The sequence below is a fragment of the Capsicum annuum genome, chromosome 3 (assembly GCF_002878395.1).
Source record: "Capsicum annuum cultivar UCD-10X-F1 chromosome 3, UCD10Xv1.1, whole genome shotgun sequence".
In the NCBI taxonomy this organism is placed as follows: Eukaryota; Viridiplantae; Streptophyta; class Magnoliopsida; order Solanales; family Solanaceae; genus Capsicum; species Capsicum annuum.
The window spans coordinates 241,115,300-241,131,145 of NC_061113.1; the positions used below are offsets into that span (position 1 = coordinate 241,115,300).

The 15,846-nt window shown below is 31.5% G+C and overlaps 1 protein-coding gene across 2 annotated transcripts; it reads left to right on the forward strand.

The window, feature by feature from the left end:
* The first annotated feature begins 5,310 nt into the window (after positions 1 to 5,310).
* On the forward strand, positions 5,311 to 6,982 carry LOC107862761 (UDP-arabinopyranose mutase 3). Of its 2 annotated transcripts, none has more exons than XM_016708420.2 (4): positions 5,311 to 5,744; positions 5,838 to 6,088; positions 6,184 to 6,352; positions 6,455 to 6,982. In XM_016708420.2, the coding sequence occupies exons 1-4, from the start codon at positions 5,442 to 5,444 to the stop codon at positions 6,779 to 6,781; spliced, it is 1,050 nt and encodes a 349-aa protein (XP_016563906.1). In that variant the 5' UTR covers positions 5,311 to 5,441; the 3' UTR covers positions 6,782 to 6,982. The 2 variants fall into 2 exon arrangements, with proteins under 2 accessions (XP_016563906.1, XP_016563905.1); XM_016708419.2 differs by having other exon boundaries at positions 5,348 to 5,744; positions 6,169 to 6,352.
* Positions 6,983 to 15,846: the final 8,864 nt, after the last annotated feature.

A 15,846-nucleotide genomic window follows, 5' to 3' on the forward strand; every position in this document is an offset into this window, starting at 1 on the left:
TTTTAAATTTGATTATTATCGACATGTTGTTGAGATGACTAAATAATTAAACTTATACTTTATATAGCTGATTGATATTATCTTATCTTATTCGAGCAATACTTTAAAATAGATTTCATACGTTTTAATGGACAAAAATTAGCTTATACATCTGTATCTATAATCTATATCTATAATTTTATAATATATTAAAAGTGTGAAGACCTTAGAAAAGTGATTTGAACTTTTTGTCCTTCATTAAAAGTCTTCACAATTGATAAAATGGTCATTTTACTATTTTTATAGAATTGTTATTTAATTATATTTATTTTATTCTAAACAAAGAGTCCTAAAATATATGATAAGCTTAAAAATTAGGAAGTATAAAAATACATGATACAACACAATATATGGTAAGAATTATTAGAAAATTAAAAATTATTGAGTACTAAAATATATGAAAGAAAAAAAAAGAGACTAAAAAATTGAAAAAAAGGTACACGTTTTTTTGGGCCAAAGTACACCTTAATACTAATTTCCTAGAATAAGCTCAAAAGGAAAGAAATAATTAAAATAAGTAGATAACTTATTACAATTATTCTAAAATTGTTATTGTAATTCTTTAATTTAATTGTCATTATTATATTTGATAATATATTTTTTTAAAAATTATTAATTAATTATTTTTACAAGATTTAAAATTTAAAACTCTACAATATGGGATGAGATATTATGTGAATTAATAATTAAAAGAATTAATCTATATCTATAATCTATAATCTATAATCTATATCTAACTATAATATATTATCTATAATCTATATCTATAATCTATAATATATTAATAGTGTGAAGACCATTAGAAAAGTGATTTAAACTTTTTGTCATTCATTAAAAGTCTACACTTTAGACAAAATCGTCTTTTTACTATTTTTATTCAATTATTATATTATTATATTATAATATTTAAATTAAGAATTTCTATAATATATGGTAAAAAAAAATATTCTTTGAAATTTTTTCCTAAAAAAGCATCAAAACCAATAATTACCCTAAAGTTCCAAGAAAAAAAAAACAAGTTATTTTAATTTTTTAAGGAACCAAAATAGACACATTTTTGTGAAAAGGTATTGGTGATTGGATTTTTTTTTTTCCATTAAATTGATACCATAACTAATTTTTTCCTTTTTGCAACATAAAAATAAAAATCTTCCATATTTAGGAAAATCTTTTTTGTAGAAAAAGGTATTGAAGATTTTTTTTTTTTACAACAATATAATAACATTTTCACAATATACAATTTATTGACAGTCAGGATGAACGCGGACGGCATGCTTAACACATCCAAGTCGGATGGAAAACACGGAAAACAATGTTTTCAGTAGCGGACGGGTGAGGAACGCGTAAGAACCTGCCCTTGGGAGGGGAACAATAGTTGGAAACGATTGCTAATACCCCGTAGGCTAAGGAGCAAAAGGAGGAATTCGTCTGAGGAGGGGCTCGCGTTTGATTAGCTAATTGGTGAGGCAATAGCTTACCAAGACGATGATCAGTAGCTGGTCCGAAAGGATGATCAGCCACACTGGGACTGAGATACGGCCCAAACTCCTACGGGAGGCAGCAGTGTGGAATTTTCGCAATGGGCGAAAGCCTGACGGAGCAATGCCACGTGGAGGTATTAATAGAGTGAAGACCCTTAGAAAGTGATTTAAATTTTTTGCCTTTCATTAAAAGTTCACATTTTAGACAAAATCGTAATTTTACTATTTTTATTTAATTTTTATATCATTATATTATAATATTTAAATTAAGAATTTCTATAATATATGGTAAAAAAAATATATCCTTTGAATTTTTTTTCTAAAAAAGCATCAAAGCCGATAGTTACCCTAAAGTTCCAAGAAAAAAAAAAACAAGTTATTTTAATTTTGTAAGGAAAAAAATATACACGTTTTTGTGAAAAGGTATTGGAGATTGGAGTTTTTTTTTTTTCATTAAATTGATACCATAACTAATTTTTTCCTTTTTGCAACATAAAAAAAAATCTTCCATATTTAAAAAAATCTTTTTGTGGGAAAAGGTATTGAAGAATTCTTTTTTTTCTACAATAATATAATAACATTTTCACAATGTACAATTTATTGGCAGAGATATTCTAATAACTATTTTTTTTATGAGCTCTAAAGGTGTCATCTACAATCACAAAAGGTTAAGTTTAATTGTATTGTTTTAATATTTCAATTATCGTATTGTTTTGTTGTAGTTTCTGTTATGTTCAAGTCTATATGGGATGAATATTTGGTCCGACTTCGAAAAATTTGCGTTGTAATATTCTTGAAAACATCAGTTTTTGTTTTGTTATTATTTGTTGTTTTTTGTTTTGTTATTATTTGTTTTTTTTTTCAAGTGATAGATTACCGCTGGATCGGGCTTTGAGGACTTTTCTTAATGTTAGGATTTAATCACACTATTATCATATATCGATTATCGTATTGTTTTATTGAGATTATAGTGGTAGGTGAATGTGCGGTCAGGCTTTGAGGATTTTTTGTGTTAAGGTTAGATTTAATCAATTTACTTTGTTGTGGTTTCTGATCTATTACTAGCTGTTGTTTTTATTATTATCCATGATGTGATAGTTCACATCACAGAAGACAATCAGGATATTAATACTTCACATATGACTTGACATGAAGCACACATGCAAAATACGTACATTTGACTAGTATATTAAAAATGTGAAGATCCTTAAAAAAAATGATTTTAACTTTTTGTCTTTCGTTAAAAGACTCTCTTTTAAACAAGATGTCTTTTCACTATTTTCTTTAATTTATCATTTAATTATTTTCATTATATTAACTACAATCATAAAATATATGAGACTCCTAAAATGTAGGGAAGGAGAATCAATTAATATTTTTCTTTGTACAGATCAATTAGAAAAATACTCCTAAAATATGATAGAAAAATATTCTTAAAATAAGACTCTATTAAAGAAATATTTCCATAAATATTGAAAAATACTTCTACAAATATTGAGATCTCAACTTATTCACTATTTTTGTCAACATAATAGAATTCAACGTGCGCGCGCGCGTATATATATATATATATATTTCATCAAAACTAAAGCTTTATGATTACTATTGTATTATTTTGTTGTAGTTTACAAGTCGTAGATGAATTTACAGGCGGTAGATGAATGTCGGTCGGCTTTGAGAATTTTCTTTAGATAAATGTTAGGTTTAATTGTATTTTCTTATATCTCTGTTTTGAGATTTTTTTTTGTGTAAAGGTAAAGTTTAGTTGTATTATTTTGATCTCTATTGTCGTATTATTTTATTATAGTTTACAGGTAGTAGATCAGTGTTGGACGACTTTGAGGAAATTTTTGTGTAAAAATTAGATTTAATTATATTGTTTTGATGTTTCTATCATCATATTGTTTTGTTGCAATTTAATGGTGGTAGATGAATGTTGATCTGTTTTAAAATTTTTTTGTAAGGTTAGGTTTAATTAAATTAATTCTCCAAAAGATGTTGAATTTAATTATTGTATTCATTTTTATTATTTAAACAAATATACTATTTAGTGTAACGTTTGAACGCAGTAAAGTGATGTACACGCGCGAGATGCGTACACCGGAACTAGTTAAATAAAAGAAGCCCTGCTCCGGTAATAATGGTTTTTATTGAGAGGGAAATTTTCTTGATTACATCACCAATGCAGTGTAAGATAATTAGGAAATATTCAATAACTTGATTTTGTAATAATAAGGTCAATTACATACAGTTCTAATTTTGCTAATTTTTTTTCTAGTTAATCAAATCTTGCATTGCATATGTTACATATGACTATGTCCTAATGAGAAAATTATATAAATTTAACTGAGAATTCAATAATTACGAAGTATGGTGAAATTGTCACTTACACACTTAAAACTATGTTAGAGCCGTATTACCCTTCAATTTGTTTTTTTTTTTTTTCATATTATTTACCATTTTGAACTTAATTTTTAGAATTATTAACCCACACTAAACTTTATACCACAGACATGGCCTAGTCTAGGCGCGTGTATAAGTGCTATTGACCAAGATAGAACCATGACCTTTGACCCATAAAAGTGACACTTTATTACTTGAACTAGATAGTGCTTTGGCATTATGAATGACAGATTTAATATTTTACTATATTAGTCTCTATATATAGAACATGCTTAGCAAAAAAAAAAAAAATTAAAAATGATATGCTCGAGATCGAACCCAAGACCTATTATCCCAAAAAGTGGTGCTCGTGACAGATTTAATATTTACTATATCAGTCTCGATATATATAGAACATTACTTAACAGAAAAAAGCATATAAAACAATATGCTGCTGCCCGAGATCGAACCCACGACCTATTACACAAAAGTGGCACTTTGCCACTTGCACTAGATAGTGCAAATATTTTAATATATTAGTCTATATATATAGCTATATATATAGAGTTTCGTCAAAATTTGCGGGTATAGATCCGCCCCTGGTCTTGATATCATATTTCATTTGTTCTTTCAGGCTCAAATCGATCGGACCTTATCGTCTTTAAAGTCTAAATTCCTTTATGGGTGGTTGGATTTTCACGTTATTATTTGTAATTTATACACTTTAACGGAGCATCAATTTTTTGGTTCTATTTATAGCTGAAAATATTCTTTGCATCTAATATGCAAGAAAGGTTGTAGACTTCTTTTATTTGTTTCAATATGCTCTATGTAGAATGCTTAGGCTTGACTTAATTACTTATGCAAAATCCTTGAGTAGTTGATGGTGAAAATGAAAAATACAAAAAAAAAAAAAAAAAAAAAAGTCTAGAAGGGTAAATAATATGAAAAAAATACGTCTAGGGGAAATAATATGAAAAAATAAGTTTAGAGGTAATAGGACTTTCACATAGTTTTAGATTTGTTTCTACGCCTTATCCTTTCTAGTTGTTTTCCATATTTTTTTTAAGGTAAAAAACTTTAAATGTTCTACCAAAAGAAGCATCTCTATAAATTGAGTTTTACTAATAATATTTTTTTATGGTAAAAAGCTTTAAGTTTTCTACCAAAAGATGCATCTCTACAATTTGAGATTTACTAACTATATATCTTTTATGGTAAAAAGCTTTAAATTTTCGATCAAAAGATACATCTCTGTAATTTGAGATTGACTAACTAAAGTTGAACATCTTGATTCGATTTATTACTATAGTTGACACTTGACACAAGCAAATTGGCAAGCTAATGTAATAGCCTAAACTAGAAAGTAATATTAAGTAAATGGTGGTATTAGATTATGAAATACTTTTGAAATACAACCAAAATAAGGTAACAAAAGATCTGAAGATTACACAACTGAATACTATATATACACCTCCCCATATGTCATGATAATTGCAAGTCAGAGGAGAGAAATACCATTTGATAAGAGAGAAGAAAATGGCTCCAATATTGAAGGATGAGGTAGACATAGTGATACCAACCATAAGGAGCTTGAACTTCTTGGAGAACTGGAGGCCATTCTTTGAGCCATACCATTTGATCATCATCCAAGATGGAGATCCCACTAAGGTGATCGGGGTCCCTAAGGGCTTCGACTATGAGCTCTACAATCGCAATGACATCAACCGCATTCTTGGTCCCAAGGCCAATTGCATCTCCTTCAAGGATGGTGCCTGTCGTTGCTTTGGTTTCTTGGTTTCCAAGAAGAAGTTCATTTATACCATTGATGATGACTGCTTTGTAAGTACTTCCTCTTAATTGTTGCGTGTGCGTAGAGATATTTAGCATGTGTTCTACTTTGTCTGTGGAAGATTGATTTTTGTTGTGATAAAGGTGGCGAAGGATCCTACTGGGAAAGATATAGATACGTTAACACAGCATCTTGACAATCTGACGAAACCATCCACACCCTACTTCTTCAACACTCTGTATGATCCTTACAGAGAAGGTGCTGATTTCGTTCGCGGGTATCCCTTTAGCTTGAGGCAAGGTGTTCCAACAGCTGTCTCTCATGGACTCTGGCTTAACATCCCTGATTATGATGCCCCCACTCAGCTCGTCAAGCCTCTGGAGCGTAACACCAGGTCAGTTCATTATAGCGTCTACTTTATGTAGAAATGCTCTCGTTCGCAGTACTTTTTGCTCAATAATGATAACTTTCTAGTGTTGGATCAAACAGGTATGTGGATGCTGTGATGACAATCCCCAAAGGGACTCTCTATCCCATGTGTGCTATGAACCTCGCATTTAACAGAGAACTTATTGGCGCTGCTATGTATTTCGGGATTATGGGTGAAGGCCACCCTCTTGGCAGATACGATGATATGTGGGCTGGTTGGTGTACCAAAGTATGATAATCTGTTTCCTGATTGTTTAAATTTGTTAGACCGCGCGATGTTGAGATAGTCCTCCACTTTTGTTTGACGCGAAAATGTACATTTAAAATGCAGGTGGTGTGTGATCATTTGGGTTATGGTGTGAAGACGGGGCTGCCATACTTATGGCACAGTAAGGCTAGCAATCCATTTGTGAACCTGAAGAAGGAATACAAGGGGTTGTTCTGGCAGGAAGAGATGATTCCCTTCTTCCAATCTGTTGTCTTACCAAAAGAATGCACCAATGCTCAACAGTGCTATCTCGAGCTCGCTAAGCTGACCAAGGAAAAGCTTGGTCCAATTGATCCCTATTTCCACAATTTTGCTGATGCTATGGTTGCCTGGATTGAGGCCTGGGAAGAATTCAACCCACCAGCAAACGCCAAGACTGAATCTGTTTAGTCGCCAAGTTCATTTCGTCTCCTGATGAATCTTGAAACTTTATCTTTATCGCTTTCATTCTAGTCTACGGCAGCAGGTTAGTTGTTGCTGTATCTGTTTTCTTTTTCTGTTTGCTTAGTAAATACAGCAGCAGGTTAGTTGTTGCTGTATCCGTTTACTTCTTCAGTTCGCTTAAGAAATAAACGATGAATTTCCTTTTTATGTCCTGGCATTGTTATAGTAGCATTATCTCATAGCGTATTGCGTCTACTGACTAAACAAATCGAAATGCCATCAACTTTTTCCAAACCATTACTCAAATCTAATTAGAAACAAAAGATCCCAACAACAAAATCTGCAAGTTTAACAAGTCGAAAAATTGAAACCAACCAGAATATATCATAAAAGCTCATGTTGGGAGTGGAATAACTTCTACTTCCTTTCCTGCTATCAAGAAACTGCCTTGTGTAAACGCCGATAGAGTGATTGCAAAAATAGCCATAGCAAGCAACCATAAACAAGTTCTATAACGCCATCTCTTCCGTTCCAGCAGATTCATTGGCGCTCTTTCATTCCCTTCAATCATCCTAATTTCGCCATCTTCTGATGCTTTTGCAGTTGACGAGCAAGAAATCAAAGAATCATCACCAACATTCTCAGTATTCTTGTTGCCAAGCAAAACAACACTATCATTGCATACTTCATTTTCACTGATTACTTCTTGTGAAGTAGTTGTTGTTGTTATAGAACTTTTCTCATCACTAATGTCTCCGAAAAGGCGCCTTCCTTTAAGTTTACCACTGGCTAAGGCAGTCTTTCTGTCCCTTATAATTTCTTCAACAACCAAATCATTCTTCTTTTTCAATTTCCAACTAACCCCTTCTTCTATTGGTGATTTGTTGTTCTGCAATGAAGACATTAGACTTCTTGGTGATTTTTCAAGAAGTTTATAAAAATCCAGTGAAGTACTAGTACTAGAAGAATCTGATTTTGCAGTAATCTGAGGAAGATTTGGTTTCTTTGATCTTTTAAAAATGGCCCAATCTTTTTCAAGATTGATTAGCTGTTGATAAAGTGCTCTATTTGCACTTTCTTTTGATATTTTCATCATGATATTGTGTTCTTTTTCTGTATTGTGACAATTCTTTGCTTTTTAGATTGTGGGGTTTCTAGAGTTTTTTACTTTGAAAAAGTTGGAAAAATTAGTTTGTTTTTTTTTTCAAGGAAAGAAGGATTGTCTGTTGTTATGAGATTAAATAGGGATTTAAGACTAATCATCTTGTCTTCTGGTTTTTGAAATTTGATTTTGTGATAAGAGTGGTTAAACGTGTTAACGAGTTTAAAGGTTTAATTAACTACAATAATCTTTGGTAATTTTCTAACTCAAACGAATGGACTTGTAATTCTATAACAGCACTTTTGATTTATTCGACTTTGGACTTTTTAAAAATATCATGGAAAATTTTCATAAAAACACAACTTTAGTTTGAAAATTACTAAAAATCTCTTCAGTTTAAAAAAATTTCAAATATCTCAACTTTTATTAATTTAGGTTAAAAATTGAGATACATCCTAAAACACTTTTTTTTTTTCAATTTTAACTTTACCAAATCTTCCTATATTATGGCTACATTAATGCCAAAATTTTGGTCTCAATTTTATCTCACAATTTTCTTTTCTTCTTCTTCTTCACATTTTTTAATTAAGGTATTTTTTTTTTACCTAAATTCATCTTTACTTTCTTCGTGTTATGTTCAATGGTTTTTCTCAAAAATCAAAAACAACATCATATCTCTTTAGCTCACCCAAATGATTGTTTGGAGATTCTTGTTAAGGATAATGATGTTTTTTGTGGTCGAGTTATGGGTAAAGTTACTATTTCGGTGAAGAAAATTATCCCCGATGAGGTTATTTTCGACTGATTTTTCGTTATTGATACTTCAGAGAAACCTTTTAATCCAATAATATTTTGTTGAGCGAAGAAAAAAATCAATTGGAATCTCCGACAAAAGATGATACGGTGACCAACGGATTTAAAGTCATTCATCTTTTCGAGAAAGAAAAAATCCAACTACACTCACCTTGGTAATACTCTCTAATCATCAATTTAATGAGGAAAAAAGTTGTGCATCATTATCTCAAAACAAAAATTCAAGATCTATGGAAACCTTCAAAGCAATTTCGTATATATGTTGTTCTCTATATTTGTTGTTGTATGTATCTCTTGTTCTTTAAGTTTTAGTGACATAGACACATTGAAGATACATGTTAGTAAACTTAAAGATATATATTGTGTACGAGTTTGTTTTGTATGTATCTCACACTATTTTTTGTTTTGATTCAAATATTTATACCAAAAATACATATTCTGTAAAACAACAGATACATTTTAATCTTTTGTATTTCTGATTCTGTATTACTATGAATTTATGTATCTCTTGTTATTTCAAATCTGGGTAGTTTCAGGCCTAGATAAATATTTACACATACATGATACTTTTTCAATATCTTGTATCTGTTGTCATCTGTTTAAGTTTTATATGTATCTCTTGTTTTTTAGTTTTAGTGAAATCACCATACTATTTAAGTTTTATATGTATCTCTTGTTTTTAAGTTTGGGAAAAGGCATCGTTTCCACCTCAAACTATACCCGAAAAGTTGAAGCCACACTTAAACTATACTAGTGACCTATTACACACCTAAACTATAAAAAAGTGAAACAATTTACACCCTGTCAGGCTACCACCACTTGCATGTGGTGTAGTGTTTTACATGCGCTGCCACGTCAGCACTACGTCAGTAAAAAGTATCACTTTTTTATAGTTAAGGTGTGTAATAGGTCACTTATATAGTTTAGGTGTGGATTCGACTTTTCAACTATAGTTTGGGGTGAAAATGATGCCTTTTCCCTTAATATTTTTAGCCGTTTACGTTTGTTATTTAATAGGCTGGACGCGCCTAAAATAAGTGTAACATACGCGCCTTAGAATGGGGGTCGCGGGGAGGTAATAATATCACTTTTATATAGTTAATGTGTGTAATAGGTCACTTATATAATTTAGATGTGGCTCAGACTTTTCTTATATAGTATGGGGTGGAAATGATGCATTTTCTAGTGAAATCACCATACTAAAGATATTAGTAAGCTTAAAAATACATATAGTGTATGAGGGCTATGTTATATTTATATGAATCTAGCATTATTTTATTTTATTTTAATTTTATTTTTATTTTTTTTTGAATTCAATTATTTAGCGCTTGTACGTTATATCGTTAATCCAAACACCGAAATGACATAACAACACTGATATATTCATTGCAATTACTTCAAACAAAATCAATAAAAAACAATAAAAAGATCGTAGGAATCATTTATAACTGAAAACAAAATATGAAAGAACTTTTGTTTAAAAATGTGGAATAACAAGAGATACATATATATATCTAATTTATATATAAGAGTGTTTTGTTACATCAATATATATATACAAGAGTGTTTTGGAGAATAAGACTCCAAAATCATTACTGATAAGGACTCCTAATTTAAAACAACTGCACCACTCAACAAGTAAAGTCCTAAATAAACAACTATATACAAATAGACATTCACTCGAACACCTATGTTACATTATCCTTACATAAAATATATCACCAATAAAGACAAAAAAGAGTTATTTGGTTAGTGACTTTGTTGAGATTCTTGATGTCACTTATCTATTTGTTCATGGGTCGAAAACAACTAAAAATATTACATGGAATTTAGCGTCTTTTTGTATCTATTTAACCTTCTTCTTTTCCTTTTTTTTAAACGAGAATAATATCAAGGAAAAATTACCTAAACGAATCTGTAGGATCTATCTCACGTTAGTTATATGTATTTTCAACGACAATATATTAAAGAATTAAGATGTATTTTGTCGTACAGAAAAAAAATTAAAGAGATACATATATATACAATCATGCACAATATGTATCTTTAACACTACTGTATTTTTGGTATACTGATATCACTAAAATTAAAACACCAAGAGATATATATATATACACAACCTGAACCGGAGATACAAGATGAAGGAAAAATGTATCTAGTTGACCAAATATGTATCTGAGCCTACTAAAATAACAAAAAATAGAATTATCAATTTTATGTTACATGTATAATTGAATAAACAAGACACAAATAACTACTTTTGTAACGTTAAACAAGATACAAATTTTTGTAATGTTAAACAAGATACAAATTTTTTTTGTCAGATCTCTTTTCGCATAAATAAGATATAAATCTTTTTTGTCAGATCAGTTACAATGAATGCTCAATGGCATATCATGTCATAACTGAAATAACAGTACACTTATCCTTGTAGATTTGTCCAACCTTAACTTCACTATTTTTGCAACCTGTAATGATCCTGTTCCCCTTCATATCGAACAACGACAACGAAAGGGGTTTAGGTGATTATGGTATAATATCGTTAATCCAAACGGCGGAATGACGTAAGAACACTGAAATATTCATTGCAATTGATGAAAAAAATCAACAAATAAAAAAAGAAGAGGTCCTACAATTTTTTTTTGATGGAACGTATGAACTTTCATTGCAATTGATGAAAGAAAATCAACAATTAAAAAAAAAAAAGTCGTATGAATTTTTTTTGGTGGAACGTATGAACTTTTTGCAACCTGAAAACTGATTATAGAAAGGTTCTTATTTAAAATGGTGTAATAACAAACTAATTACCATATATCGTGAGATATTATTTAGTTTTTACTATAATTAGTTAGGTTAATTGCTATATTAATGTTTGTTTAGTTGTTACATCCCTTAAAACATGCTAATTAATTTAATTAATCCTTTAAAACATGCTAATTAGTTTAACTAATACATGTATCTGTAGGATTTATTTAACTTAACTTATATGTATCTTCAAAGGCTAAATGTTGGGATTTAATGAAATTTTGAAAATAGTTGGGATTTTTAGTAAATACTAGTAAACATGTCATTATATAGGTAATTTTTACAAATATCATTGTGTGTGTGTTTTGGCATGGACTTATCTAGTGTCATTCACGTGAACTCATTAATTTTTATTCAAATTATATATATATAATAAAAAATCAGTTAATATCTAAAATATTTGATTGTGAATTCAGTTATTATTGTTATATCAACTTGATATCGTAGTAGCAATCTGTAAACTTCAAATTTGAACTCGTCTTTGCGTGTTGGATCCTTAAATTGTAATACTGCATTTTAGAGGTTACTTAGGTTCTCCCTTCGTTTTCCATTCGTATTGATTGACCCCTATGGACTTCGTACATTCATTAAGAAATCAATAAACAAAGATGTGTTTTACATATTTACTCTGATAAGTCTTTTAAAATGCAATAATAAATGCAATGATTAAATATTAAAATGTGGTACATATTATTCCATCTCATGTATTACGTCTAGAACATTGAGTATTTACGCATCATTCAATAATTTAAAAAATATGGATGTATTTAGTATTCCTATCAAGGATAAAATGGAAAACACGTGTATAAAATACTCTTGGACAACTAAATTAAAATAAATATTTTTAAAAAGAAGATCAATTAATCTATATATATTATAAAGCAGAGGACGAAGGAATGAGAAGAAGCCAAGTGGCAAAATTAATGAGAAGCCACGTGTAAGTTTTTAGGACAAATTATAAATGTTGTAAGAAAAATTTGAATTGAAAATTTTGAATTAATTAAAAATATAAATTCAAATATAAGTGACAATAATTACTAGGTAAATAGTTCAAATTACTGCAAAGATTTTTCTATAACCTATCCAATCAGACCCCTATTCTCTTAAAATTTTGCATAAAATCAGCGAATAATAGTTCTCTTCCTAAAAATGTGCTAACTATCTCTAATCACATATGAATCCGGTAACTTTTGTGATTTATGTGGGCAAATTTAAAATATGTGTTAGAGTAAAATATTTTAATTAAATAAATATTTTGAATTTGGAATTGAAAATGGTGACGCTGATCCATTTATTTATCTAAATTGAGAAATAAAAATTTAAAAAACTTAGAATCACGTACTATTATCACTAACTTTATTATTATTATTATTATTATTATTATTATTATTATTATTATTATTATACAAGAAGACTGCTAGTGAGGTGTTGGGTATGTCCAGGGGCCGGGCCGATCATTGTCGGGGGGATTGGTGGTGGAATGAAGAAGTTAAGAAGAAAGTGGAGACTAAGAAGAAGGCATATGCTAAGTTGGGTGAGAGTAAGGATGAAGATGAGAAGCGGGCTAATAGGGAGGAATACAAGATAGATAGGAAAGAAGCTAAGTTGGCAGTTACGGCGGTTAAGACGACAGCGTTCGAGAGATTGTATGCGGGGTTAGAAGAGAAAGAAGGGGAAAAGAGGTTGTTTAGGCTTGCAAAGGCTAGGGAGAGGAAGGGTCATGACCTCGATCAGGTGAAGTGTATTAAGAGGGGGGGATGGTAGAGTATTGGTGGAGGATGATCACATTAAGAAGAGATGATAGTCGTACTTTGATAGGTTATTGAATGACGAAAGGGATAAAGATATTGTGTTAGGGGAGCTGGAGCACTCAGAGGACTGTCGTGATTTCAGTTATTGTAGACATTTTAAGGTATAAGAGGTTAAAGAAGTTGTTCGCAGGATGAGTAGGGGTAGGGCAACGGGGCCTGATGAGATTCCTGTAGACTTTTGAATGTTTTCTGACGAAGCGGGTTTTAGGTGGTTGACTGAATTATTTAACAACATTTTCAAGTCGATAAAAATGCCCGAGGCTTGGAGATAGAGTACAACGATCCCTCTTTATAAGAACAAGGGTGATATTCAGAGCTGCAATAACTATAGGGATATTAAGTTATTGAGCCACACAATGAAGATTTGGGAGAGAGTGGTCGAGTTGAGATTGAGAAAGATAGTGTCTATCTCGAAAAATCAGTTTGGATTTATGCCCGAGCGCTCGACGACGGAGGCGATTCACCTAGTGCGAAGACTGGTGGAGCAGTATAGGGAAAGGAAGAAGGATCTGCACATGGTGTTTATCGACTTAGAGAAGGCGTACGACAAAATCCCTAGGGAGGTTCTTTAGAGATGTTTGGAGGTGAGAAAGGTCCCCGTGACGTATATCAGAGTAATCAAGGACATGTCTAATGGAGCCAAGACTCAGGTGAGGACGGCGGGAGGAGACTCAGAACATTTCCCTGTCGTGACAGGGTTGCACCAGGGATCTACTCTTAGCCCGTTCTTGTTTGCTTTGGTGATGGATGTGTTGACGTGGCGTATTAAAGGAGAGGTACCTTGATGTATGCTTTTTGCAGATGATATAGTTTTGATTGACGAGATGCGGGGAGGGGGGTGAATGATAAATTAGAGGTGTAGAGACATACCCTTGAATCTAAAGGGTTTAGGTTGAGCAGGAGCAAGACAGAATATTTGGAATGCAAGTTTAATGACTTGAGGCAGGAAGACGAGGTGGTAGTAAAGTTGGATTCCCAGGCAGTGTGTAAAAGGGATAGTTTCAAGTATTTTGGGTCCACGATTCAGAGAAATGGTGAGATTGACGAGGATGTCTCCCACCGAATTGAGACGAGATGGATGAAGTGGAAGTTCACCTCGGGGGTGTTGTGTGATAGGAAGGTACCGCCTAAGCTTAAAGGAAAATTCTACAGGGTGGCAGTCCGTCCGTCCATGTTGTATGGAGCGGAATGTTGGCCAGTCAAGAACTCTCACATTCAAAAATTGAAGGTGGCGGAAATGCGGATGTTGCATTGGATATGTGGGCTTACTAGGGGTGACAGAGTTTGAAATGAGACTATTCGGTAAAAGGTTGGAATGGCTTCGGTGGAGGACAAGATGCGAGAAGCCCGTTTGAGATGGTTCGGACATGTGAAGAGGAGGGGCACGAATGCCCTAGTTCGTAGGTGCGAGAAGCTTGCTTTGGATGATTTTAGGCGGGGTAGGGGTAGGCCGAAGAAATATTGGAGAGAGGTTATCAGGCGGGACATGGAGTAGTTACAACTCACAGAGGACATGAACCTAGATAGGAAGATCTAGAGAACGCGGATTAGGATAGAAGGCTAGTGCCATTTTAGGTCGCTGGGATAGGGCATTACTTGGTAGGGTATTATTCTTGTTATGACACCTTTTTGTATGCTTTATTACGAGTTTGTTTACTGCTCTTTGATTATTATTCCTTGTGGGTGGCGTAGGTATGTACTGTCATCTTGTTCCATGCTTTATTAAGGATTTGTGTATTATTCCGTGTCTTGAGCCGGGGTCTATCGGAAACAGCCTTTCTACTTCTTCGGAGGTAGTGGTATGGACTGCGTACATCTTACCCTCCCAGACCCCACTATGTGAGAATATACTGGGTTTGTTGTTGTTGTTGTATTATTATTTATTTATTTATTTATTATTATTATTATTATTATTATGAAAGCTTAAAAAACTAAAAGATAAGCATCACCTAAGACAAGATAACAATATGGTAATTGTTCCTCTGGTGAATGGAAAAAACTCTGTGGCCAGTTCCCTACCGCTTAGTGCGCTGACCGCAGGAACGGAGGATTAGTCTCACGCTTGCCGACTGTGGAAATACCTTGGGAAGCCAAAAAAAATTAATATATATGGTAATTGTTATTATTATCATTACCTAATCATCAATATCTATAAAGTTAAAAAAAAAAATTAAATTAAAAGATGAGCATTGTAATAGTGGAAAGCTACTGCAGAATGTTGTTGTTAATAGTATATTATTATTATTATTATAATAATAATAATAATAATAATAATAATAATAATAATAATAATCACCGTAACACAAGATAACAATATGGTAATTGTTATTATTATCATTACCTAATCATCATTATCTAAAAGGCTAAAAAAAAATAATTAAAAGATAAGTATTGTAGTAGTAGAAAGCTAATGCAGATTGTTGTTGTCAATATTATTATTATTATTACTATTATTATTATTATTAATAATAATAATAATAGAGATATTTGAAATTAGAGACATTTGAAATTCAAAATATTAAATTTAAAAAAAAAAAAAA

What these genes read in the sequence shown, in the direction of transcription:
- LOC107862761 (XM_016708419.2), top strand. Translation starts at nt 5,442, where the DNA reads ATGGCTCCAATATTGAAGGATGAGGTAGACATAGTGATACCAACCATA. An exon ending in CCATTGATGATGACTGCTTT is followed by an intron (nt 5,745 to 5,837) that starts GTAAGTACTTCC and finishes GTTGTGATAAAG; the next exon opens with GTGGCGAAGGATCCTACTGG. An exon ending in CCTCTGGAGCGTAACACCAG is followed by an intron (nt 6,089 to 6,168) that starts GTCAGTTCATTA and finishes ATAACTTTCTAG; the next exon opens with TGTTGGATCAAACAGGTATG.